The sequence below is a fragment of the Camelus ferus genome, chromosome 34, assembly GCF_009834535.1.
Source record: "Camelus ferus isolate YT-003-E chromosome 34, BCGSAC_Cfer_1.0, whole genome shotgun sequence".
Lineage (NCBI taxonomy): Eukaryota > Metazoa > Chordata > Mammalia > Artiodactyla > Camelidae > Camelus > Camelus ferus.
In genome coordinates this window covers 11,156,593-11,183,210 of record NC_045729.1, presented here as the reverse complement: position 1 = coordinate 11,183,210, position 26,618 = coordinate 11,156,593, and the positions used below count along the sequence as shown (strand labels likewise).

The window sequence follows — 26,618 nt, the reverse complement described above, 5'->3', positions numbered from 1 at the left end:
CTTGAGCTGCATGTTTAGCCTAAACCTTTACCATATTCTCTTCACTAGCTTCCTGAGTTTTCTCATTATTTGCTCCTGTCCCTCTCATTGTGGCTACTTTTAACTCCAGGAAGTATTAGGTTCACAATTTATTTCAGAAGTTAGTACAACTTCCGAATTCATCCGGATCTCAGAGTGTCTATGAAACAGGAAAAATAACTCCCTTTTATTCAAAACTACAGTGAGGTATCACCTCACACCAGTCAGAATGGCCATCATTAAAAAGTCCACAAATGATGAATGCTGAAGAGGGTGTGGAGAAAAGGGAGCCCTCCTACACTGTTGATGGGAATGTAATTTGGTGCAGGCACTATGGACAACAGTATGGAAATTTCTTTAGAAAACTAAAAATGGAGTTATTATATGATCCAGCAATCCCACTCCTGGGCATATATCTAGAGGAAACTCTATTTTGAAAAAATATATGTACTCCAATGTTTAAAGCAGCACTATTTACAAAAGCTAAGACATGGAAGCAACCTAAATGTCCACTGACAGATGATTGAATAAAGAAGTTGTTACACAGACACACACACACACACACACACACACACACACACACACACACACACACACTGGAATACTACTCAGCCATAAAAAATAATGAAATAATGCCACTTGCAGCAACATGGATGGACCTAGAGATTATCAGACAGAGAAAGACAAATATACGACATCACTTACATGTGAAATCTAAGAAAAATAATACAAATGGGCTTATTTACAAAATGGAAACAGATTCACAGACATAGGAAACAAACTTACAGTTACCAAAGGAGAAAGAGGGGAGGGATAAATTAGGAGTCTGGGATTAGCAGACACAAACAACTATACATTATATGGACAACAAGGTCCTACTGTATAGCACAGAGAACTATATTCAATCGTATAATAACCTATAATGAAAAAAAATACATGTATAACTGAATCACTATGCTGTATACCAGAAACTAACAGCATTATAAATCAACTGTATTTCAATAAAAATAAGAACTTCCTTTTAGGGTTGTTGGGAGAGATAAACAATCTGGTATACTTAAAAGTATCGTATAATTCTGAAATAATATTTGTATGCTCAGAATGTTGCTTATTTTTATTTCACTTTTTCCTCCCTTAATCTTAAGACTTGTCCTCATATCTCTTTACCAAATCCTCCAAGAAGGGTACATACCATTAGTTTCAGATTGTGGGCATTTATTTCATGGATTTAGGAAAAATAAAGATCTAAAATAATTAAAAGGAGTGATGGGTACCTGATTCCTTCCCACTTACAGGAAGCCTAGCCTAGTGGTGATAGCAGTCCTTTCTGATATTTCTTATTTGTTTCTTAAAAGGCAAGAATTATGAGACTTCTAATGCTTCGTTCTTCCATATCTTTCTGATTTGATCTCCCTTATTTATTGTGGCAGCTACTCTTTGCTGAATGACCTTTGCTCTCCCCACCCCAGATCACTGACATTTGAAACCATTTGAATATTTACTATGGAATTCTGAACCTGTCCTGAACCTGGATTGAGTTTCCCTGAGAGATTTCATTATAGGCTTAGCAGCGGTGGTGAGTGGAAGGGTTCAGAGTCTGAAGCCTTCCCTTTATCACCCAAACTAAAACAAGCTGAATAATAATTCTTTCTCTTCCTCACTCATCTAACAGCATATAACCAACGTGAGGAAAAAGTGTAAATTCTATCACAACCTTTTTCCTGTTACTGCCCTAGACTCATACCCTATCATTCTCATTTCTAAATTGAAATCTTTTCTTCCTAAAGTTTAGTGGCAACGTCTTACTTTTCTGGCTTTTGTGTTTATTAGATTGGAAACTCCTTGAGCACGATTATTTGATGTTATTTATCTTAGTTTCAGATTTTAGCATCAAACCAGGTGTCTTGTATTCACTTCATAACTGTCCCTTCAATTCATTCATTGCAGTCCAGTGCTGGCATTGTGCCAAAGACAGTGACATATATATGACAGGTAATAATGTACCTGGTTTATTGATAGTAAAAACTCAATATTTACTCATTGACTGGTTAACAGTTTGAATACATTTTATAGTTCGAGAGTCAGATGAAGTCTTTCCAAAAACGGGTTAGAACCGTTCAGCTGGAATTCTCTATATCAAATTACTCAAATAGTAGCTCTCTGCACCTTTTTTTCTGTAATGTTATCTGTAAGATTGGAGCTGTATTACCTCATAAAAAATGAAAAGAGTCTTTTAAATACTCGTAGTGCTAAAATCCCTTGGTGGGAATTCAGAAGCATCTCAAATTGTGTCCTATCCCCAGTGTCTCAGCCAGGTTCCAGTGTACTTTGCCAGGAGAGGTGGATAAATATATGTAGTTTTCAAAAGACACAGACAATGAAAATGAATCACTACTGTCTGCTGAGGCTGGATTTCCTAGCAGTGCTACTGATCTGCTTCTGTAGAAACTGTTCTCAGGCCTGTAGTTCATTTCCGTTTCCTAGAGCAAACTGGTTAATTCTTACTCCCTTCTGTGGATTTGTCCATCAAATCCTAGACAGCTAGTCCTGGGGGGGGGGCACCCCTTAAAGTCTAAAAGAAGTAAAATTAGGGCCAACGGACAAAGAAGAAGAGGAAGTACACTACACATCGCAGGTGGTAAATGTGTGAGAAGTATGAACATAGACGAACGTAAGTCCTTAAAACAGTTTTAGATAAAGCCATGCGAGCTAGATCCATGAATACCGTCGCGGGGACTAGGAAACTTGGAAATAGCCCTAATCTAGATATTAGTGTGAGAATAACTCTGCCTTCCTAAGACAACTCCCCTAAATGTCCCCGCAAAGACTATACTAAGCTGATTGTGTAACACATCGATCCTGTTTAATCTCGTCCGATTCCACTTTGGAGCCTGCACGGGAGGGGACAGGGTGAGGAGGCACACTGTCCCCGGATCTCTGATTTGGAGGACTATAGGTGGTCGTCAGCAAACGTTCCATTGGGTCAGTGCCGGCCTTTCGGGGGGAGCCTGGCCACGCCACGGGCGCGGGGCAAGCGAAGTTTAGCCGAAGGTAATTTCATCCAAGACGCCTAATCAGGTGCCCCCCTCCCGCCGCCGCGGACTGAAACTTTCTCTAAAGCTTTCAGTGCTTTCAAAATTCAACGAGACTTTTTAAAAAACTGTTACCAGCGAAACAAATGTGACCTCCTTTCCCACTCCCAAACTTGAAATGTTCGCCGATGTCGAGTTCGGGGACCTGCGCCGAGGTCCCCAAGCCGCTGAGGCTGGAAATGGCAATTCGGGCGGAGAGCTTCCGGTGGCGCCAAAAAGAAAGGTTCAAAGCCGGGCACCGGTAGGCGGAGATTACTCCGGGAGAGCAAAATCAGGAGATTCAGGGGAGGGGCTTGGCGCGGTGGGGCGCTCTGCTTTCCCGGCGCGTCCTAGAGCGAATTCGTAAGGAATTGGCCCGCGAGGGCGTGGCGCCTGCGTCCCGCCCCCGCTCTCCCCGTGAAAGTCCCCGAGCGCGCGCGCCACCCGCCTCTGGGACCAGTTCGCGGTCTTTCTGCTGCTCGCATTCACAGTACGTTCCTGGGGGTGGGTGGGGGGACGGGGTGGGGGTGGACGCAGAGGGGACGGAGAGGGCGGCGGCGGCAAGGGGACAGGGACGGCAGGTGCAGGCGTGAGGCTCTCTGCCCACCGGGGACTTCTTTGCTCCATTTAGCTGCTAAACGTTTGCTTTTCCATCCATCTCTTCCAAAAGAGCGTTGCGTTCCTTGTACCCTTGTAGGGAAGTTGTCAAACTCCGGGAAGAAAATTTGAAAGAATTATGTTTTTCTATGTGTAAGTGATGATTTACCCACTTTTTATTCTCAACCCAGAGGAGCACCCACTTTGAAAGGTCCCCCCCCCCCCGAACTTTGGGGGAACAAAAAGTCCGTGCAAGGAGTTGTAATATAGGGAGTGGCTGCATTTTAAGCAACTTCCGTTCATCCTAAGGGTGTAAAATCCTGCAATTGCTCCGAGTTGAAGGACAAACTGGCCTTTGCACCCGGGGAAAGACAAGACTTGCTCCTCTTGGTTCACTTTGATAGGCCAGAGAAACATCAGCAAAAGTGTGTGTAATAATGAGCAACGTGCAGAAGGACATGAACTAAAAACCCCGTTAGAGGAATTAGACAGTGTTAGAGTCAGCTGACTCGAAAACTAAGGCTTAAACTTCCTGGGAGGGTTCTCAGCCTCCCAGTCCAGCGGAGGAAGCCATGCGGATGGAGTAAATGTTAAAGAAACCCTTCTTTGGGACTTAAGGCCTCGGATATTACTTCTGTAGCTGGATGGGGGCGGTGGAAACCAGGGTGCTTGCAAGCCTTCCTTCCATCTCCCTTCTCCAGGCCCCCAGCTAACAAGTCTAGCCCAGTGTTCTTAGAGCCCTAGTCACTGTGAATACCAAACTAGACACTTTTTTGCATCCCCTGGGAGTTAAGTTTGGCTGGTATTGAGTTTTGCTGCCTTCTGCTGTTTCCGAAATAAGAGGCCTATGTGGATTGATAATCTTTGGTCATTTAAAAAAAAAGTGGTAAACCGATCCAAATTTGCATTACTCTCTGTGGCAGAAAAGTACAATTTTTCTGGGGGTTTAAGTGGAGTGTCTCAATCATGGAGGCTGGAAAAGGACGTTAGCTCAGTCCCCTGAGAACAGCCTCACCCCACATCCCCCCCCCCCCCCCGAGTCACCAGCATTTTCCTCCCAGTACCTGGGCTCTGAAGCACAGAGGCCAAGCCTGCAGTCACTTTAGTCTATTTGGTAAATTCTCGAACTCATAAACAGGACCAAGGTCGCTGAATTACTTTTCTTTATTTCTTATTTTCTGTTGGTGTGAGAAGGTGTAAAATTGCAGAGTCATGGCCCTGGAAACGTGTATGCAGATTCTTTGGGTGTTTTGCAACATTGACGTACAGAGGCCACTGTAGATAAGAGAACTTTGCTCTTTCTGACCAAGAGCCTGGAAAAATAAGAGGAATATTTCTCCGTTGATAGTATCTACACCATCAACACTCAGACAGACACTGTTAGGGTAGGGGTGGGATTCCAGGAGGTCAGGGGACAACACAGGAAGGAGATTTGACAGAAAGGGGTTGCCAGAAGGCCAAGGCAGTCTAGAATTCTTAGCCTTGATGGTTGATCGCCCACAGGTTAAACACTTGAGAAAACTGGATTCCAGGCTTAGGCCCTCCACTGTGAATTTGGATTCATTCATTCTTTCTACCTCTCTGGGCCTCAGTTTCCTTATATGTTAAAGGCAGAGAGAGAATATTTGCTCTGACTACTTTAGAGTTCTCCAATTCTCAAGTAAGATAATGAGATAGCTTTCAAAACTCTAAACTTGAGTCCTCAGTGCCTAGAACAGTGGCAAGGCGAGAGCTTATTTATTTACCAAATATTTCTGTAGCACGAACCAGGTCCCACTGCTTTTCGAAGCACTTTATTCATTGAATGCTCACCAGAATCCTGTGAGGTAGGAGGTATTATTAACCTCATTTTACAGGTAAGATAAGTTGATCACAGCTGGATCACAGCTGAATTGGATCCACCTGGAAGACAGTCTCCTTCCAGAGTCTGTGTGTGCTCCACGCTGCCCTTTGTCCTACCATGGCACCACCTCCATATTTGGGGACTGAGCTCCGCCCTCTGGCGAGATGGGTGGAGATATTCTCAACTCTGCCAGCCGATGATGGACAATAAAAGGAATGACACACCTTGCCAGTGGAATCCATCATTGGAGTGATTTATTTTCTACACCCATCACCGTTGTTTTGTGTTTTGCTCCGCTTGCTTTTCTTAAATTATTTCTACCGAGTTCCTAGACGACTCCAACCACTGAACACTTTACCCTCTGAGTTATTATTACTACTATCCTGCTCTCCTTCCTCCTGGCGACCTTTCCTGTAACTTTCCAGTTACCTTTCCAGTTCCTTGCATGTTACCTTCCTGGGAACTGTTTCGGAGTGCACTGCCCAGCCACGATGCAGCTTCAAGGCAACTTACCGACCAATCAGCTTTGAAAAAGAAAGTCTAGATCAGAATCACCTAATTTCATGCTATAAATGACTCCCATTTCTTAATGTCTTACCTTTCACCCTCCTCACGCCACCCTCAGGTGTGCTGGGAGTGGACGATGTTGGTCCCGAGAGGCAGTTCATGAACCTATGGGGTGAGGTATCAGAAGCTCCGTGTTGGCTCGGCTCCCGAAACCACTGACCTGAGGAGCTGAGTCACCTTCTTGTCGGTTGAGAAACTGTGTGTGAAGTGCTGTTTCAGCACATTGTTCGTATTTAGAGGAGAAGCCTCCTGTTACCCTTTTCCTCCAACTGCTTGTGTCTTTGTGTTCTATTCCCACCAGCAGTGCTGGAAGTCTTCCACTTTTTCTCTGTTCTTTGAATACCAGTTTTCATGGATAGAAAACCGTTCTCTGGACTTTTATTCCATTGCTAAATCAATTTCATTCTGAGAACACTGGTGGGGACCTACAGAAACGGTTTCACGTTAAAAATTATTGTTAAATAGCAGGACTTCCTACTCAATAAACTTTTCTTAATTTTTTTTTTAAATTAACACCCCTGCTGTGTTTCTTCAGATCTCTGTCCGGAGGCATAGGACTTAGGGATCCCTTATTAAGCTAATCACTTTTATGCACTCTGAAGGAGAGTGCAGTTTATTCATGACTTTTACCCCTTCAAAACTAGAACAAGAGCAGATACATTAAATATGGCTAAAAGTTTTGTCTTGCACTGAGAATTGTTGACTGAAAAAAAAAAAAACCGCTCAATGTGAGAACTGTGAATTCAGTTTTATTTGGGGCTTAAAGAGGTCTAGAGCCGGGGAGACAGCCTCTCAGATGGCTCTGAGGGACCGCTCTGAAGACGAGGTGGGAGGGAAGTCTGTATGTATATGATTTTGGTGAGGGGGGTACCTGCATTCAAACACACATCTTGGGAGAATGTTGCCGTTTAGCGTCACAAGGAACAGACGTCTCCATCAATGATTTTAGTGCTTTTCTGAAACACTTGCATCTTTCTATGAGAAGATGCAAGGAATTTGGTTCATAAAACTTTCTCCCGAAAATATCTAACACTCTGAAGCCCTGTTCTGCCAGTTTTCCCCAGAACAGAGTGTCTTGTTCCTGATCCTTTCGGGCTATGTTAAAGGTCAGCTACTGTATTGGCTGCTGACTTCATTCTTGTAGAATCAGATGGCTAGTGACATTCTTTAGTTGGCAGAATCTAACATACTTGCTTTCAAGACTACTGACTTTGTGGAGGTGGGTTAATTTGCTGTGTGTGTGTGTGTTTAAACTAGAATACATTTGACCCTTGAACAATGAGAGAATTGGGCCAGCCCTCCGTGCAGTCAAAAGTCCACATATAACTTATAGTCACCCCACTTTATACTCAGTTCTTCTGTATCCGTGGTTCCACATCTGCAGATTCAGCCATCTGCTGACTGTTTAGTAATACACAAGTACTTAGTATTGAAAAAAATCCAACTATAAGTGGATTCACACAGTTCAAATTCATGTTGTTCAAGGGTCAGCTGTAAATTTCTATTTGCCTTAATCCAAGGAGTATATTTTTAGCCTACCTTTTAAAAGACAGTTTGCTTAGCAAGCTTTGTTGTTGTTTTTAATCTGCGAAATGGGAATAATACGTACCTTGTAGCATAATTGGAAGAGGAAGGAAGATAACAGACGGAAGAGATGCCAGCACCACCAGCCGCAGGGTAGGCGTTCAGTCAATGTTAGTTGAATCAGAATTAAGCAGTTTGCAGTCTCTTTTAAGGAGACAGTGCAGTGTGGTTAGTGTATGAGATGTGAGATCAGAGACCTGGGTTTGTGTCCCAGCATGGAAGCGTAATGTCTCTAATTTTCATTTGCTTCATCTGTAGAATAGATATGCTTATGAGGGTTATAATACCATAGTTACAACAATTATGTAAGGTCATGCCTGTAAAGTACATGGTGTAATTAGACGTGTAGCCAGGTCTTATAAAATTAAGTATATTTGTATTATACGTGTGATTTATGTCACATTCAACAGTAATAAATAGACAACTGCGTGCCCAATAACAGAGTATAGAAAGATACATAGGTTTAGAGATTATCGGTAGATGGACAGAGTGATAAGAATGTGATAGACGTCACTCTAGGTTGCACCCAGGGGTTGAGTTTTAAAGGCTGGAACAGGTGTGTCTACAAGAGACAGCCCTCCATGCGAAGCTGGTTAAATAGCATTTAAGCTTGGGTATGAGAAAAGATGTGTGTTTATGTGGAAGAGACAGAAGAAGTAGATGGCGGGGCTGATAATAAAACAAAGGAGGTTAAAAAGAATGAGTATCAGACAGTGTGGAATTTAAGCTTCCCCCTAGATTCTTACCCACTGTGACTTGAGTAGCACCGGTGTGCCTCTGTTTTCCTCCTGAGCCCTTTCCCAATTATACTTCCAACTCCTGACTCAGGCAGTTACAATCAGTTTACTCTTGACAGCTTTTAGATGGAAATAAATATGGAATATGAAGTAACCTGCAGAGTTCTGTAAAGCTAATCCCCCCCCCACCCCATCCCTTCTATAAAAGTATCATAAATGCCAGTTTCTCAGCTGGCATTCGCAAGCCTGTTGTTTTACGTTTCCATCGTCCTGCTTTGCCTTCTGCACTTGGGTTGGTGTGAATGATGACCATGGTCATGGGATTAGTGATGGTCATGATAAGGAGATAATCAGCTTCACTGAGGGTTTTCATGGGCCAGGCTCCGTGCTAGGTATGGTCCACATATTGTCTCAATTAAATCCTGACAACAGCCCACTAAGTTAGGAGGTGTTACTATTCCTCTCTTATAAGTGAAGAAATTCAGTTTCATAGAGGCTAAAGTTCTCAACCAAGGCTAATAGCCAAGAGAAATTCAGATCCTGGAGCTTGAGATCTCACATACTGCTGACGTGACGAAAGGCTGCAAGCTGCATTTGTAAAGGAGGACAGGTATTAGAACTTAGGTGCTTCTAATCAAGCATTCATGGTTTTGCTATGTACGTAGTTTGGTGTTTCGAAAGAGATCCATGACTGGCTTTTTTGTGTCCAACTTGTAGTTCATCTTGATGCAAAAATTTTATTTTATTCTACCTTTAGAGCAGTTTGCCTGTTTATTTCTGCTTGTAACACCCCCTACATTTTCGTTTTCACTCAGTACTAGTTTGATGTCTTCAAGTTTCATGACTAGGACTAGAAAAAACAAAACAAAACAAAAACCAATGCTACTGATTTTGAGATTAAAACAGAAACTAAATGATTATTCCTTCTGCAAATAACCCCAAATATTTTTAAGAACAATGTGGTTAATGCTGCAGTATAAACACATCAAGTCACCGTCAGCTTATCTGGGGTATGTATGTCTGCTTGTTTAAAATCTTTTTAAGGTCCCAGCCCAAAATCGAAACAATGGTTGACCTCACCCAGCTCATGGAAAATGAAGTGTTCATGGCCTTTGCCTCCTATGCAACGATTGTTCTTTCAAAAATGATGTTCATGAGTACTGCAACTGCCTTCTACAGATTGACAAGGAAGGTAAGGCACTTGGAGGCAACGCCTTCTCTTAAGAGATGGGAATCTGGAAAACCATTTTCGTAATTTACTGTACTTTTTTGTAAAGCCCACTGGCAGATTGTTAAATACCGCAAAGGAAGTGTACAATCGTTTGGTATACGTGGATCTGACATATTTATGGAACCAGCTGCTTTCTTCCAGAAACTAGTAAATGGTTTTTTTCTCTATGCCTTTTGCTTCTTATCCTGCTGCTCAGCATGTGAGATTTCTGGAGTACCAAAGTTTTCAAGGAAACTTTTTATGATTTTTTTTGAAGTTAGTGTTGCCAACTAGAGTTTAGAAAATAGTCATTTTGTAGACAGTTAACTGGAGTTTTCAGCTCTATTACAGGTCAAAGATATGCTTTGGGGATCGAATTAAAATTCTTTTTATTATTGGTAGAGCCTCTTATTGGGCTGAGGCGTTTGAATTTTGTGTGGTGATGACTTCTTAAGTGAATAGTATTTCTACCCAGCATTATAAGAATTTTTTTTTTTTTTAAACTGGAGGCTTGGAGAATGTGGTAGAAAGATTTTGAAACACATAACCTGTACTTAAGCAGGGTCTATGATGACAGTGATGGGGTTAAAGCAAAGCTATGTTGACAGAGTTAAATAATTTTCAGGGGTGTGGTCCCTGGGAGATAGGCAGGAATGGGGCAGGACACAGCCATTAGAGGAATGACATAGTAATTAGCACCAAGGTGATGGAAAAGGCAACTCTCAATAGTCCTTGAGGTCCAAGATGGCGGGGGATTTAGCAACACCCGCACCGCGTGGCTGACCTCATTTTCCCAGCCAGCCCCATGCTCTGAAGCTGCCGCTCTCCTCTGAGTAAGATGGCCCACATTCTGCCCATGGAATGTGTATCTTCTAGGCCCCTCCGACTTTTCTCTTGTCTTTTGAGATGGCCTGCACTCTGTCCTTGGAGTATCTCTCTGAATAAATCTACTTTTACTCAACGGTGGCTCACTCTTGAATTTTTCCCGAGCGAAGCCAAGGACCCTCACTGGGTGGGGCGCATCCCAGGGACTTGGCTGAGACCTGGGACATGGCCAGCTTCATGTGCCCCATTTTTTCCTATGTCACCTGTGCCCAAATTCAGCACCTTCCTCCTGGAAACTACATATTTCTCTTCTAGTCCCTGTCCTGAGTTTTTTGTCCTCCAGAGCTTTGCTTTTATCTAGAAGACACAGACCTCCCTAAGGTATGTCCTTGTTACTGAGTTGAGATGTCACTCCTGCCCAGGGGTATTTGCATTTTAATGGGGGCTCATACCCCCATGTTTAAATCTCTAATGGGGCAAGGTGTGAGAGCAGCAGGCTATAAAGTGTCTGCTACTACCAGGTCTTCACTGTCCTTTAAGAATGTAGTGGCACCAAGGATGGCAGAAATGTAGCTTGTTTAAAAAGAGAAGAAGGGAAATCAAATTTGTGACGTGTCAGTGGTATATGCTCAGAGCCATGCTGCTGCCTGTGTGTGCCAGATCGTGGAATCATTTTGCATAATTGTTAGCATTACCATGTAAGATGATCATGACTCTTCCCATCTTATAGATGAGGAAATAAAAGTCAGAGAGGTTCAGTAGCTTACCTCTTCACTGGTTACACATTAATAATGGGTGAGATTCAAATTTGTTCTGGTCTTAACTCAAATCCCACGCACTCTCCATTGTGAAATACATTTATTTACTTACATCAGAATATATTTATTGAACATCTAGTGTGTGCCAGGCATTTATTTAGGGACAAGATAGGTGGATCTGACCTCAAGAGCTGATACCGTGTCATGTCTCTGCCCATTGATTCTCCTCAACATCTTTATCTGAAATAAATGCTCATGTCATATTAGGGAAAATGTCGTATTTATGAGGTTTCTCTGCTTAAATTAAGGCTAATTTTATAGTTCATGTTTCTCCTTATTATAAATTATTCAGTGGTGGAATATACTTAAATATTTTTAAATGCGTGTTTCAAGTTTCAGGGGATGGGAAAGCATTTCAAACAGCATAATTATTGCAGGAAGGAGTGTACGCGCACGTGCCCTAGAACTCCCGTGCTTGGTATTTACGGAAGCACAGTTCGGCTTCTTATATTTCACTGTATTATTCAACCAAAAGTTTTAGTTAATTCAGAAAAAAAAGATAAGAGACCCAGATACCCTAACAAGGTACAAAAAGCTTTTCCTGCCCCTCACTCTTTTGTTTTTTCTTCATGCCTGTTCAGTCTCGAATATCCTTGGCAAGTAAACATGTGGCTTTCTCATGAGCCAACCAGTTGGAAATATTAAGACCTTTGAAGGGAGATGCATCAGTCAGCATCGCTGTAAAAGTTCACCACGATAGTGGCCAGTGAGGACTTAGAATCATTCGCTTTTCCCCATTTTTGCTTCCTTTTCACTATTTTTATACACTGTTTTTTTAAATGAAAAAATGTTTTAATTCATTACCAACTGATTACAATTCTAAACACGTTATGACCGAATGAGCAGCTTCAAAAGAGATAAAGAATTTATAGAACTAGAAGATGGAAGTATCGTTAGAGTGCAAGATTTTTTTTTTAACACTGGTTTTTATTTAAGTTCTTACTTATGTTTCTCTTTTAAAAGGTTTTGCAATGTTAGTAAACGTTCAGATTTTATTAATAGATGCTGTCTCCTACTCTTGTGTTTGATCTGCTGCTCCCAGTGTGGTTTCCCCATGATGGCCAACATGGATGCCCAAGTTCCTTCCGTTAGAATGGAAATAACTTGTCGGGTGGAAAACCCCCCATGTTATTTGATATTTGAATTTTTTTCCCTTTTGTATTTGGAATAGGCTTTTGCCAACCCAGAGGACTGCACAGGCTCTGGCAAAGGAGAAAATGCCAAGAAGTATCTCCGGACAGATGACAGAGTGGAACGTGTGCGGAGGTGAACCCACTGTCTCCTGAAATGATTTACTTGATGGAAGAATATTGGTCACGGAGTTAAGTGAGGATGTTGGGGTCTTGAGAAAGAAGGGGAAGTCAATCACCTTACCTAGTCCATGTAATTATAAAAAATTAGGGATCTGGACGTCTCCAGCGCTCACTGTGACTGCACGTATTTCCAATTTAGCTTTTCTATGCACTTTGTTGGGGTTAATGACTTTGTTCTGTGTAGGGATTTATCAGAAGTAATGACAGGTACAAGGTGACATGAGGACGGTAGATTCTTGCCATTCTGTCATCTTTCTCCAGAAGTGAAACTGTCAGCTTGTGTAAAAGGTTGAAGAACTAGGTATTTTTGGGTAAGATTCAAATTATGAACTTGGGAAATCTCTCCCTTTCCTTTCTCTCTCTCTCTTTCTCTCTCTCTCCCTCCCTCTCTCCTTTTTAGATATTATGTTTAATGTACTGAGAGTTCAGTGAACAATGAAAAGCAATAAGCCAAGATACCATCTACACAGTTTCCTAATAATACCATGAATAGACTTCTTTTAGAAGCACATTGAATTCTAGTTCTGGAGGTATATTTCTTAATCCTTGTCATAAAGTTATGTAAATCACAAACTTTTTTTTTTCACCTTTACTGAGGTATAATTAACAAATAAAACTGTAAGATGTTCAAAGGGTACAAGATCATTTGACAGACGTTTACATTGTGAAAGGATTCCCTGTATTGAGTTAATTAACACATCCATCACCTCACACATCTGACCTCCCCTCCCCTCTTTTTTGGAGAGAACATTTAAGTTCTACTCTCGTAGCAGATTTCAGTTATACAGTAACACAATACAGTGTTATCAGCTATAGTTACCATGCTGTCCATTAGATCCTCAGACCTTGTGCATCTTAAAACTGACAATTTGTACCTTTTTATCAACCTCTCCTTATTTTCCCCACCTGCTAGCCTGGGAGTCACTTTTCTACTTCATTTCTATGAGTTTGATTTTTTTTTTCTTTTTGCAGATTCTGTATATAAGTGAGATCATACAATATTTGCCTTTCTCTGTCTTACTTCATTTAGAATAATGCCCTCCTGATTCACCCAAATGACAGGATTTCCTTCCTTTTTTAAGGCTGAATAATATTCCATTGTGTGTGTATGTGTATATACATTACCATGTTTTCTTTATCTGTTCATCTGTTGATGGACACTTAGGTTGTTTCCATGTCTCAGCTATTGTGAATAACGCTGCAATGAATGTGGGAGTGCAGATATTTCTTTGGGATAATGGTAATTCTATTTTTAATTTTTTGAGGACCTTCTGTACTGTTTTCCATGGTGGCTGTACCAGTTTACACTCCCAGCAACAGTGTATAAGAGTTGCCTTTTCTCCACATCCTGGCAAGCATTTGCTGTCTCTTACCTTTTTGATAATAGCCATCATAATAGGTGTGAGGTGATACTTCATTGTGGTTTTGATTTGCATTTCCCAGATGATTAGTGATGTTGAGCACCTTTTCATATACCTCTTGGCCATTTGGATGTTTTCTTTGGAAAAATGACTATTTGGGTCCCTTTTAAAAGTTGGGTTGTTTTATTTATTTATTAATTTTTGCCTGTGGCATTGCATGAGTTACTTACATATTTTGAATATTAATCCCTTATCAGATATGTGATTTGCAAATATTTTATCCCATTCCACAGGTTGTCTTTCCATTTTACTGATGGTTTCTTTCACCAAGCAGAAAGTTTTTGGTTTGATGTGGTCTCACATGTTTATTTCTGCTTTTGTTGTCAAATCCAGAAAAAATCATTGCCAAGACCAGTATCAAAGAGCTTACCCACTATGTTTTCTTCTAGGAGTTTTATGGTTTCAAGTTCTACATTCAAATCTTTAATCCATTTTGAGTTGATTTTTGTGTACAGTGTAAGATAGGGTTCAGTTTCATTCTTTTGCATTTGGAAATCTAGTTTCCCCAACACAGTCTGTTGAAGAGACTGTCCTTCCCTATTGTGTATTCTTGGCTCCTTTGTCAAAAATTAATTGACTATATATGCATGGGTTTATTTCTGGGCTCTCTACTGATCTGTGTGTCTGCTTTTATGCTAGTACAATACTGCCTTGATCACTCTAGCTTTGTAATATAGTTTGAAATCAGGAAAGATGATGTCTCTACAAGGTCATTTTGGATATTTAGGTTTACTTGTGGTTTCATATAAATTTTAGGATTGTTTTTCCTGTTTCTCTAAAAAATGCCATTGGGATTTTGAGAGGAAGCACATTAAATCTGTAGATCGCTTTGGATAGTGTGGACATTTTAACAATGTTAATTCCTCCAGTCTCCAGAATATCTTTTCATTTATTTGTGTCTCCTATTTCTTTTATCAGGGTCTTATACTCTTCAGTGTATAGATCTTTTACATCCAAGGTTAAGTTTATTCCTAAGCATTTTATTCTTTTTGATGCTACTGTAAATGGAATTTAAAATTTTATCTTTCTGATAGTTCATTGTTGGTGTATAGAAACACAGCTGATTTTTGTATATTGAATGATTTTGTATCCTGAAACTTTACTGAATTTGTTTATTAGTTTTAATAATTTTGGGGTGAAATTAGGTAGGGATTCTTGACATAATATCATGTCATCTGCAAATAGAGACAGTTTTACTTCTTTCTTTCTGATTTGGATAACTTTTATTTCTTTTTCTTGATTAATTGCTCTGGCTAGGATTTCTAGGAGTATGCTGAATAAAAGTGGTGAGAATGGACATGCCTGTTTTGTTTCTGATCTTAGAGGAAAATTTTTTGGCTTTTCACTGTTGAATATGATGTTAGCTGTGAACTTGTCATGTGTGGTCACAGTTATATTGAAGTATGTTTCCTCTATAAACAGTTTGTTGAGAATTTTTATCATGAAAGGATTTTGAGTGTGGCCAAATGCTTTCCTGTTTCTATCGAAGTGATCGAATGATTTTTATCCTTCATTTTGTTAATATGGAGTATCTCATTGGTTGATTTGCAGATGTTGAACCAGCCTTACATCCCTGGAATAAATCTCACTTGATAATGGTGTATGATCCTTTTAATCCTTTTAAGTAAACTGTGAATTTAGTTTGCTAATATTTTATTGAGGATTTTTGCCTCTGTGTATGTCAGGGATATTGGCTTGTAATTTTCTTTTCTTGTACCCTTGTCTGACTTTATTATCAGGGTAATGCTGGCTTTGTAAAAATGAGTTTGAAAATTTTTCCCTCTTTTATTTTTTGGAAGAGTTTGAGAAGGATTGGCATTAATTCTTCTTTAAATGTTTGGTAAAATCCACCAGGGAAGCCATCTGGTCCTGGATTTCTTTGTTGGGAGGTTTTTGATTACTGATTTTATCTTCTTGCTAGTAATTGATCTGTCCAGATCTTCTGTTTCTTCATGATTCAGTCTTGGTAGGTTGTATGTTACTAAGACTCTAACCATGTCTTACAATATTCCAATTTGTTGGTATGTAATTGTTCCTAGTAGTTTCTTTTGAGCCTTTGTATTTCTGTAATATCAGTTGGAATATCTCCTCTTGCAATTCTAATGTTATTTATTTGAGTCCTTTCTCCTTTTTCCTTGGTAAGTCTTGCTAAATATTTGTCCATTTTGTTTATCTTTTCAAAGAATCAGCTCTTACTTCATTGATCTTTCCTATTGTCTTTTTAGTCCCTATTTCATTTATGTCTACTCTGATCTTTATTTCTTTCCTTTTACTTAATTTGGGCTTAGTTTGTTTTATTGTTTTTAGTTTCTTGAGTTACAAAGTTAGGTTATTTATTTTAGATCTTTCTTTTTCTTAATGTAGGCATTTGTCACTATAAACATCCCTCTTAAAACTGCCTTGCTGCATCCCACGAATTTTGGTATATTCTGTTTCTATCTTTATTTGTCTCAAGATATTTTTTGATTTCTCTTGATTTTTTCTTTGATCCATTGCTTGTTTAGTAGCGTGTTGTTTAATCTGCACGTATTTGTGAATTTTCTACTTTTCTTTTAGTAACTGATGTCTCGTTTCATACTACTGAGGTTGGAATAGATGATTGATATGATTTCAAACTTGCTGAATTTATTAAGGGTAGCTTTTTAATCTAACATGTGACCTCTCCTGAAAAATGTTCCATGTGTGCTAGGGAAGAATGTATATTTTGTTGCTATTAGATGTAAAGTTCTGTATGTCTTTTAGGTCCATCTGATCTAATGTATAGTTTCAGTCCAATGTTTCCTTATTACTTTTCTTCCTGGATGATCTGTCCATTATTGAATGTGGGATACTGAAGTCCCCTACAATTATGGTGTGTTATTTCTCCTTCAGATCTGTTAATATTTGCTTTATATATTTAGGTGTCCTGTGTTGGGGTGCATGAATATTTGCCAATCTTATATCCTCTTGATGTATTGACCCCCTTTATCATCATATAATGACCTACTTTGTCTTTTGTTACAGTCCGTGGTTTAAAGTTTGTTTTGCCTGGTGTAAGTATAGCTACTTCAGCTTTCTTTTGGCTTCTATTTGCATGGAATGTCTTTTCCCATCCCTTCACTTTGGAATCTATGTGTGTCCTTAAAGCTGAAGTGAGTCACTGCATAGGCAGCATATAGCTGGGTCTTGTTTCAGTTTTATCTATTCAGTCATTCGGTGTCTTTTGACTGGAGAGCTTAACCCATGTTTGTCCTTATTGCCATTTTGTTAATGCTTTTCTGGTTGCTTTGTAATTCCTTTGTTCCTCTCTTCCTTTGCGATTTGATGATTGTCTATAATAGTAAGCTTTGATTGCTTTCTCTTTATCTTCTTGTGTCTACTGCAAGTTTTTGCTTTGTGGTAATAATCCTGAGTCTTACAGGAAACATATTTACAACAGTCTGTTTTAATCTGATAACAACTTAGCTTTGAATGCATACAAATAGTCTATATATTTTTATACTCCTTTCCCCATTAGATGTTTCTGATGTCACGATTTACGTCTTGTTACATTGTGTATCCATTAACAAATTATCATAGTTGCAGTTACTTTTAATATGTTTGTCTTTTAATCTTCAAACTAGAAGTTATAAGTGACCTACCCACCACCATTACATTAGACTATTTTAAATTTAACTCTATTAGTTACTTTTACCTGTGAGTTTTATACTTTATTCGTATGTGTTCCTCTTACTAATTAGTGTCCTTCAGTTTCAGCTTGAAGAACTCCTTCAAACATCTTTTTAGGGCTGGTTTATTAGTGGTGAACTCCTTTAGCTTTTGTTTTTCTGGAAAACTCTCTCTCCTTCAATTCTGAAGGTCAGCTTTGCTGGGTAGAGTATTTTGATTGGTAGATTATTTTTTTCTTTCAGCACTTTGACTGTATCATCCCATTCCCTTCCGGCTTGCAGAGTTTCTGATAAAATGCTAATCTGTTGATATTCTCAGGAGTGGGGGTCTCTTGTATGAAACAAGTTGCTTTTCTCCTGCTGTTTTCAAAATTCTCTTCTTGTCTTTAACTTTTGGCAGTTTAATTATAATGTCGCGTGGGTCTCCTTAGATTCATCTTTTATGGTACTTTCTGAAGTTCTTGTGTCTAGATGTCTACTTCTTTCTTCAGATTGGGAAATTTTTCAGCCAATATTTCTTTGTATAAGCTCCCTCCCCCACTTCACTCTCATACTTCTGGTGCCTCTATAATGCATATAGGGGTCTTGTTGAAAACTGCTTCTTTGTTTGCTATATTCCTGCGGGACTTGTAAATGGCAGCACTGTTGACTATCGGAGCTGGTGACCCAGAGACTCATCCATTGGGCTGCAGCCATGAAAGCTGGGGTGCAGATGTGTGCAGGCATCTTCCAGGGAAATACTGGTGACTTGTTTCCAGGTAGGTGGAGAAGATGGAGGAGGTGTCTGCTGGTTCCCTAGGAGGGAAGGGATCAGACCCTAGAAACAGGTTAAATTGGAAGCCTGACCCTCAGGTAGCAGATTTTTAAAGTATGCAGGTGGACGCCTTTCAGAGGAAGACTGGGAGATGGGCATTTTAATCTCTTCCCTCTATGCTGAGCCCTGGGATGGTGGCCAATTAGGAACTCCTGTGTTTGCTGCAGCCCTGTAGGATGCATGAATGGAAGCCCCATTGGCTCTCAGAGCCAGGACATTCAGGAACCTGTACCATGGGTGGCAGCAAAAAGTTGGGGTGCAGATGTGTGTACAAGCTTCTTTAAGGGAGAACACGGGCTGCAGGGAGATGGTGAGGAAGGTTTGTGCCAGTTTCCCCGGTCTCTGGGGAGGGTTGCAGCTAGCTCCTAGATGTGTGCTAGGTTACAAGCCTGACCCTCAGACAGCAGCTTTCAAACTGTGCAGGTGGACATCTTTCAGGGAAAGACAGAGGATGGGCAATTTTGCCTGCTTCTCTGTGCTGAGCCCTGACAGAATATCCACAGCAAGTCTCACTCATCTGTTCGTAGCTTTTCTTTTGTTTGCTATGGTCTTGTGGGTCTTTGGGATGCAGTCCTCACCGACTTGCAGAAATAGGTGTTTTTTGGTGGGGAGCATGTTCCTTGGGTGAAAGTCATAAAGGTCGGAGCGCTAAATGTGGTGCCCAAACCTGTTTCCCCTCAGGGAGAAGCTGGGATTTGGGCATTCCTTCCTGATCATATGATGCTGTGCTGGGGCGGGGAGTGGGGAGTGGTTTATGGCAAGATTCTGTCTCAGCCTGTCCTATCCATTTCCACATGGGCATTTTCTATTCTCTCAATGTGCAGAAGTTGCTTAGCTGGGTTCTGGTTTTCTTTCGGAAGTAGCTGCCCCACTTTGGTGTCTCCGTGGAGACGGGAGTTCAGGAGTCTCCTGTGTCGCCATCTTAGTTGACCCCCTCCCCACCGCAATTTTTTTATATTGAAATTCCATTGCCAATCCATTAGTTGTATTTTTCTAACATGTGAAACATTAAAGTTATGTACCATCTTCTCATTTAGTATTTTCTAACGCTGCCCCGCACTGTGGTGCAGTTCTAGACACATTTCACGGAATAAGTAACATTATATAATATTAAGGAGGCAGTGAGGAGTTTTCATAGCCATACTTAAACACACAGATATTTAGTTTTGTGATGAATAGTTAAGACAGGAAACATGAATATATTTGACTACACTTCAATTTGGTGAGTATAAATAAATAAATAAAATGGAGGCTGAAGGAAAAAAAAATTTACTTCCGTGATTCAGGTATCAGCTGCGGCATCTAATTCCCTTAGAATCGAGGTCATATTTGCTTTATCACCTTGGAAGCCCCTCCCAAGATTTCTGCAGATTACCCTATGGTATATGTAGTCTCAAGATTAACTCAGGCTGCGTTGTGCATTTGTGCATGTTTGCATATTCTGCATTTTGTTAGGCTTGAAGTCAACTTGGCTCTTTCCTCGATTTTCTTAACAAATCAATTTGAAAATGTGCGTAAAAGTAGACTTGACTCAACTGAGGTGCAGAGTTTACACCACGGCAACACTTCAACATTTCAAGTTGTGTGTTGGACAGTGCTCTGACCGTGTCTTTCAGCATCCTGTCCCCGGGGAAGCACCGACCCACTTCCCCTGACACAGTGGCCAGCGTTACACCATCATGCTGGCTCTTCTTTGCCCCCTGTACTCTTCCGCTTTTCCAGTACTGAAATTAAATTTAATTTTTTTGTTTATGCAAACAAGTTTAACCCCAAGTTATTTCAAGCAAGAGTGGTTTTTTTTTCCTAAAAGGAATTCTATGCTAGATAGTTAGAATAAAATTTTAACCCCTTCCATACTTAGTTATCTGTTTGTTAATTCAGCAGTCCTCCTGAGCAAACTGGCCAGTTACGAAAATGAACTGTGCCAAGACTGTGAATCTAAAACAGTTTCAGGACAAAGAGTCAACATGAACACTTCAAATAGTATCAGAGGAACATTACAGGTGTTAACATGTGTTATGATGAAAAAGAATAAAAATTAGAAAAGGTGACTAAAGCTTTGTGGAGTTACCAAAACCACTACAGAGACAGTTTAAAGTGTTGTCTCATCCTTTTTTGTGCATCCCTTTTAGAGAAGGCAATCACATACACGATGCTAATCATGACCCTAAGCTCATAAAATCGCCCAGAACTTGAAAGTGCCACCAATTAGACCTTTGGTAGCATTAGTATGTTTGAAAGGAAGATGAAGGTAAGTCTCCCCTGTGAAAGCTTAGCAAAACCTATTTTATTTGGGGATTTTAGATTCTTTCCCCTTCTCCCTTCCCAGCCCCTGCTTCTCCCTCTCTGTGCCCATGGGATTGTAGTTCTAGAGGAGAAAGCCATTATGTAAGCTGGTCTTCTCATCAGGTTGTGAACAACAAATAAAACTCAGTGAGAACTGACCTGAGTTCTGAAAGGAGTCAGAGTCCTTGAGGAGATGCCGAGACGTGTGTACAGCGCCCCCTGGTGATCAGACTCTGGCTTCTCAGGGTGGCAAGAGCTGGGTGGCCAGGAAAGACAAGGTGTGTTTTTTGACACCCTATCATTTCCATCAAAAAAGTTCCCAGTGACAAATCACTTTTGGAGATACTTTTTGGAGAAAGAGTTTCCAGCCTCTCCCCTCTCCATTTTTAATCTAGAATTTTTCTTTTCCGTTCCTTCCACATGTCATTATAAAGTTGTTTCTGTGAGCACATTTCAATGGCAGGGACTGAAGGGGGCTGCAAGGGAAGTGAAGTGTGCTTTTGGGTGTGCAGGACTGAGAAAATGAATACATAGTACACGTAGGGAACACTTAATTAAAAACACAGAGTAATATGTGTTCAAAGGTCAAGATCACTGACCTGAAGTAAATTATTTGCATTCAGGACAGACGGCAATCAGAGATGATTCGCAAATAATTTACGTATGCATTTATTTAATCCTGCCTCATCTTGTTCTAGAAACCATATGCATTCGCTACAATAAGGTGAAAAGAAAGTTGTACGGTAATCAGGGCAGCTGGAGAAATAAAGGGAAGCATTCAAAAGAGAAAAAGGGAGTTGGTACTTAGGAAAGGGAGAGACATTTAGAATATGCTGCCCTCAGATGCTGAGAACACCCCTTCTGCGAGACTGTGCAGTGCAGTCCGGGTGGTGCTCCCTGGGGATTCTGTGGAGGAACTGGAGCACGGGCTAGGAGATGAGCCAGGTGACTTCTCTCCTGGCCCCAGTGCACGAACGAAGCACTTGCTGCAAGATTATTGCGTGTGTGTCACTGTCACTTCGTTTATTGGAATGGCATAAAACAGCTTAAAGACCCGATTCCTACCCTTGATGGGTTTGTAACTTTTCCCCTAGAAGTAAGACCAACATGCATGTCGTCATTAGAGAAGGATGACGCAGTTTCTCATTAGACGTTAAGTTGACCTTGAAGAGTGTTAGGCTCTGGAAGGAGGAAAAGGATTTGAGTGATCATGTCAATTTGGGAAAATGTGTTTGTGGGAATTTGCATGATGCTGTATGCTGAGCGTGAAGAGGTTCAGGTAAGAGAAGGGAATCAGGAAGCCTGGTGTCCAGCTCCTTTTGTAGCCGGCCACCCTCTGATAGTTCTCAAAGATGCGTGGCAGCTCTGGCCCAGGGTGGGTCGATGCTGAGATCGGAGTGGTTCTGATCTGGCAAGGAAGATGTGCCTGCAGCATCATTTGCACAGGGCAAGGCTGGTAGGAAGGTTCACCCCAGAGCAAGCTTGCCCCAAGAGGCATCTGTCCAGAGGAGGAAGGAAAATGGGAACCCGGGATCATGGAGAGGCGGGAGCAGACCTGGGTAGAAAGTGGTCACCTATAAAGGCTGATGCCCACCCGGTGCTAGATTTTGGTGTCCATCTGGGAATGACACAAAAATGAAGGAAGCTGCCTGTCTAGGATGAAATCTAACATTTGGGCAGAGAAAGGGTGACAGTGGACAGGAGATACTGAAGGACAGCGGGGGCTCCCTGGGAGGCTGGGTAAGCTCATGCCTGGCGGGGAGGGGGTCTGAAAAGAAAAGCATGTAAAATGACATAAATTAACCTAGAATGTGAGGCTCTGTTGGAAACAGACCTGAACTAGGACAATGAGGAGCGTTATTTGTGAGACCATTTTGAGGGCTGAGGACAAGGAGACAGAATTGAAGAGGAGAAATGAGATTGGGGGGGGCGGGGAATGGAAGGGCCTGGAAGGAAGCCCTGCCCTTGAACTCCCTTCCCCGCCGCGGTCTGAAGCTCTTAACCCTTTATTGTCCTTGGCTTCCTTCTGTTTTAACACTGCGTTCTGTTTGCCAGTTGATTAAGATGGGCTTAGAAATAAACATCGTTTTCACAGGGTCTCACTGTTATGGGTTCTTTCTCAATTTAAAAATGTCTGTCCTTTAAGAATGTTGTGAAGAAGAAAAGTAACGTGGCCAAGATGGGAGGTGACGATGTATCTGTGGTTCAGCAGGAGAATTCAAAGGACCAAAAATACACCATTGGTGTAACTGGTGAAAACAGCCCTTCTTTGGTAGAAAATAGTTCTCTTGGTTTTCCTTGGCCACCTCACTCTCAGTTACCCTTGGGTTCCACGGAAGAGAGGGGACACGAACACACGCATACCTTTCTGTCTTGGCTTTTATCCAGGAGCAGGTAGTTCTTTATTTAACCTTTCAAACCCCTCACTTACCTAGATTACCATCACCTTCTTCATGTCTTTATATTGTCATCATCTTTTTCAGACAGCCTTACAGATAATCTGCAGAAAACAGGAGAAAGGAAAGAAAGGGAGGGTAGTGGTGACCACTGAACAGGCAATATGTAATAACTATGTTTTTTTTTTCACTAAAAGAAAAAGAGAGTAACGTAAAACAAATACTTTTCATTTTGAAATTTGTATCAATAGCTGATGAACACTCTCCCCATCCTGATGTCTGGTCGTCTAGATTCTTAAGCCATTTTTAATTCTGGCGACTTAAACAGGGCTATCAGATGTGACAATGAAGCACCTAAAAATATCAAGTCAGTAATAGATGTGCCTTGTATATTCACAGCCCCAGCCAGAGAGGCCCAAGGCGCCAGGGACTGGAGGAAGACTTGTGTCCAAACTGTTTTCTGTATTCTTGTAGCTGTGGTATCAAGATCACATTTAGGAAATGTATCTTTTCTCTTTGTTGCCTGTCATTTCTGTGTATACTTTGCACTCTGCTCCGTCACTAGTAACTAATTCCTGTTGGAGTTTTAGGGTAGGTTGGCTAAAACTCACCCCATATTTGAAAGGCTAGTTAAGTATTCTGTTACTTGGATGTGACACGCATGAAATTCTCGATATTCAGTTGGTAAACTGACTCTTGGCAACCTAGTGGCTTGGGTGAGAGGGCAAGGATGATCTTGGTCACCATTTTGCAGACCAGCACAAGTGAGGGAGGAATCTTAAAAAAGATCATAACCAAAAGGATTTTCTGCCTTCGAGAAGAAGCGTTTTTATAAGAAGAATCTTAAATTGCTGTTGTATGAAGCTTGGAAGAGAAAGTATTTTATACTATAAAAACGAAGTGAGTTTTATTATATAGAGGCAGTTTGGATATTCTTGAAAGTGCAAAATGCCTTCTCTATTGTATGCTGAGATACACTAAAAATCAGAGAAATAAAAATCACGAGACCTTCTGAGTAGAAGTCAAATGGGGAAGGAAGGAAGGGAATTTGAGAAAACTAAAAATGAATCTTGTACTTTGCATTTTTAAGATCCATTAACACTTACATTTAGTTTCAGAAGAAAAAGAAAAATGAATATATTTCTGCTGATTTTGAAATTTTGAAATCTTATTTTCACAGAGCCCACCTGAATGACCTTGAAAATATTGTGCCATTTCTTGGCATCGGCCTTCTGTATTCCTTGAGTGGTCCAGATCTCTCTACGGCCCTCCTGCACTTCAGACTGTTTGTTGGGTCACGAATCTACCACACAATTGCGTATTTGACACCCCTTCCCCAGCCAAATCGGGCTCTGTCTTTCTTCCTTGGGTATGCAGTTACGATTTCGATGGCTTACAGGTTGTTGAGGAGTAAGTTGTACCTGTAACGAGTCATACAACTCACCATCCAGTGATTCTCTAAGAATTGTGTTCTTCCAATTTGTAATGAGTACTTTTGTAGACTTTAAGTGGGAAGGGACCAGAGAAATTAAGATGAGGAAAATCTAGTCTGAATGTTAGCGTCACCAGTATCCTTTATTCTTGTTCTGTATTTGCCATAGAAATTTAACGCAATTTGAAACTCTGTCTTATTTTTAAAGCGCTTTGTTGTAAATTTTGATTGTAATTTGTACCAATCCTTCAACATTTCATATTTTAAATCTTTAAAGAGAGTGAGTGCATAGATGTTAAACCTATATTTCAATATTGCTGAAATGGGCACATGAAATAAAGCATTTAAAGAATAATTTCATTTGGTTTGAACAGTTTTTAATTTTTTATTGAAGTATAGTCGATTCACAATGTGGGGTTAGGGTCTGGTGTACAGCATAGTGATTCAATTTCCTTTGGTTTTATTTTTTCCCAGCTTACATTTTCAAAAGTTTCAGGCCTACAGAAAAGTAGAAAAGCAGTCCATGAACCTCTCTATAGCTTTCCCCTAGATTTACCAACTGTAAACATGTCACCGTGTTTGCTTTAGCTCTATCTCTCAATGTTTTTTTTTCCCCCCGGAACAATTTGAAAGTAAGTTGCAGATCTCACGCCCTGAAGATACTTCGCTCCTCAGTACTTCAACATGTATGTCCCCTGAATAGAGCAGTCTTCACATAACCACACCATTGTCACAGCAAGGGAGTTTAGCCCAAGTGCAGTGACGTTATTTAATACGTATAGTTCATATTAAAGGGTTCCCCAGTTTTCCCAGTAATGTCCTTTATGACTGCTTTATTTTTGGCTGGGAACCAAACAAGGACCTGACACTATCCTTTCTCTTTAGTTTTCAATAAAATGGATACGTTCATTGAGTTTTGGTTTTTTTTTTTTTTTTTTTTTTTTTTTTTTGTCTTTTATGACATTGGCTTGTTTTGAGATGTTTGGGTGGGTGGGTTGTTTGACAGAATGACCCTTAATCTGGTTTGGTTTTGTCTATAAGTTTCTCATTCATAGAGTCAGAGTAACCATTTTTGGTGACATTGTGTTCTTCAGCTTACAACACAGCAACAGACGCATGATGTCAGTCTGTTCCAGTATTGGTGATCAGTTTAGTAAGGTAGTATTGGCCAGGTTTATTCACTGTAAAGCCATCTTTTTATCTTTGTAATCATATTTGGGGTGACAAACTGAGATTGTGCAAATCCTGTCGTCCTGCAAACTTTCAGCCAATGGATTTAGCATCAGGTAATGTTCAGTTTTGTTTCTATGTAAAATATAAATATATAAACATAAAGATTCACAAAACATATATGTCTGCAAACCTATAAACACTATATAAATCCGCACACATTTAGATTTTTTTAGATATGCACTTAAGCCTTTATAGTAAGGATGAACTTTTAAAATATCGATTTTTTTATACTTGCCATCTGATGTATATTAATTATTAGTTTTTCTTTCTATCTCTTGATGAGTCTTAATTTTAAACAATATTTCTTAAATGATGCTTGTATTGACTCTCACAGTTGTTCATTTAAGCTTACCACACAAAAGGAAAGCCACCATAACATTTTAGGTCTTGTAATTTGAGTAACTTTCTAAGTCCATAACAAAACCTATCAGACAATTGCCTATAAGAATTCTGTTTCTTTTTACTTCTTTTCCTAATGTTAAAAGCAGCTTTGCATTTCAGGAAAGCTTTGCGGTGTAATTAATGGAAAAGACCATGCGCTCAGAAGTGAAAAGTACAAAATTTAAGGATTAAATCTGCCTGCATAAACACACACACACACACCCGACTCTCTGGATTTGGATAGCCTATTTGCCCTGTCTAACCTGTAGTTTCCTCAAACTTTTGTGAGATTTTTTTTGAAGGTCAAATGATCTATGTATGTGAAGCATGTGAAAAAAGGATATTCTAAAGAATAAAGTGTCCTCCATATGTAAATTATCTGAATAACCTATCAATCATCAAGATTCAGCTAGCTGGCTGTTTCC

The 26,618-nt window shown here is 40.3% G+C and overlaps 1 protein-coding gene across 1 annotated transcript; it reads left to right on the top strand.

The window, feature by feature from the left end:
• The first annotated feature begins 3,424 nt into the window (after window positions 1–3,424).
• MGST1 (microsomal glutathione S-transferase 1) lies at window positions 3,425–24,939 on the top strand. Its single transcript, XM_032472851.1, has 4 exons — window positions 3,425–3,579; window positions 9,462–9,609; window positions 12,442–12,536; window positions 24,328–24,939. The coding sequence occupies exons 2-4, from the start codon at window positions 9,484–9,486 to the stop codon at window positions 24,572–24,574; spliced, it is 468 nt and encodes a 155-aa protein (XP_032328742.1). The 5' UTR covers window positions 3,425–3,579; window positions 9,462–9,483; the 3' UTR covers window positions 24,575–24,939.
• Window positions 24,940–26,618: the final 1,679 nt, after the last annotated feature.

What these genes read in the sequence shown, in the direction of transcription:
- MGST1 (XM_032472851.1), top strand. Translation starts at nt 9,484, where the DNA reads ATGGTTGACCTCACCCAGCTCATGGAAAATGAAGTGTTCATGGCCTTT. An exon ending in TCTACAGATTGACAAGGAAG is followed by an intron (nt 9,610 to 12,441) that starts GTAAGGCACTTG and finishes TATTTGGAATAG; the next exon opens with GCTTTTGCCAACCCAGAGGA. An exon ending in AGAGTGGAACGTGTGCGGAG is followed by an intron (nt 12,537 to 24,327) that starts GTGAACCCACTG and finishes TTATTTTCACAG; the next exon opens with AGCCCACCTGAATGACCTTG.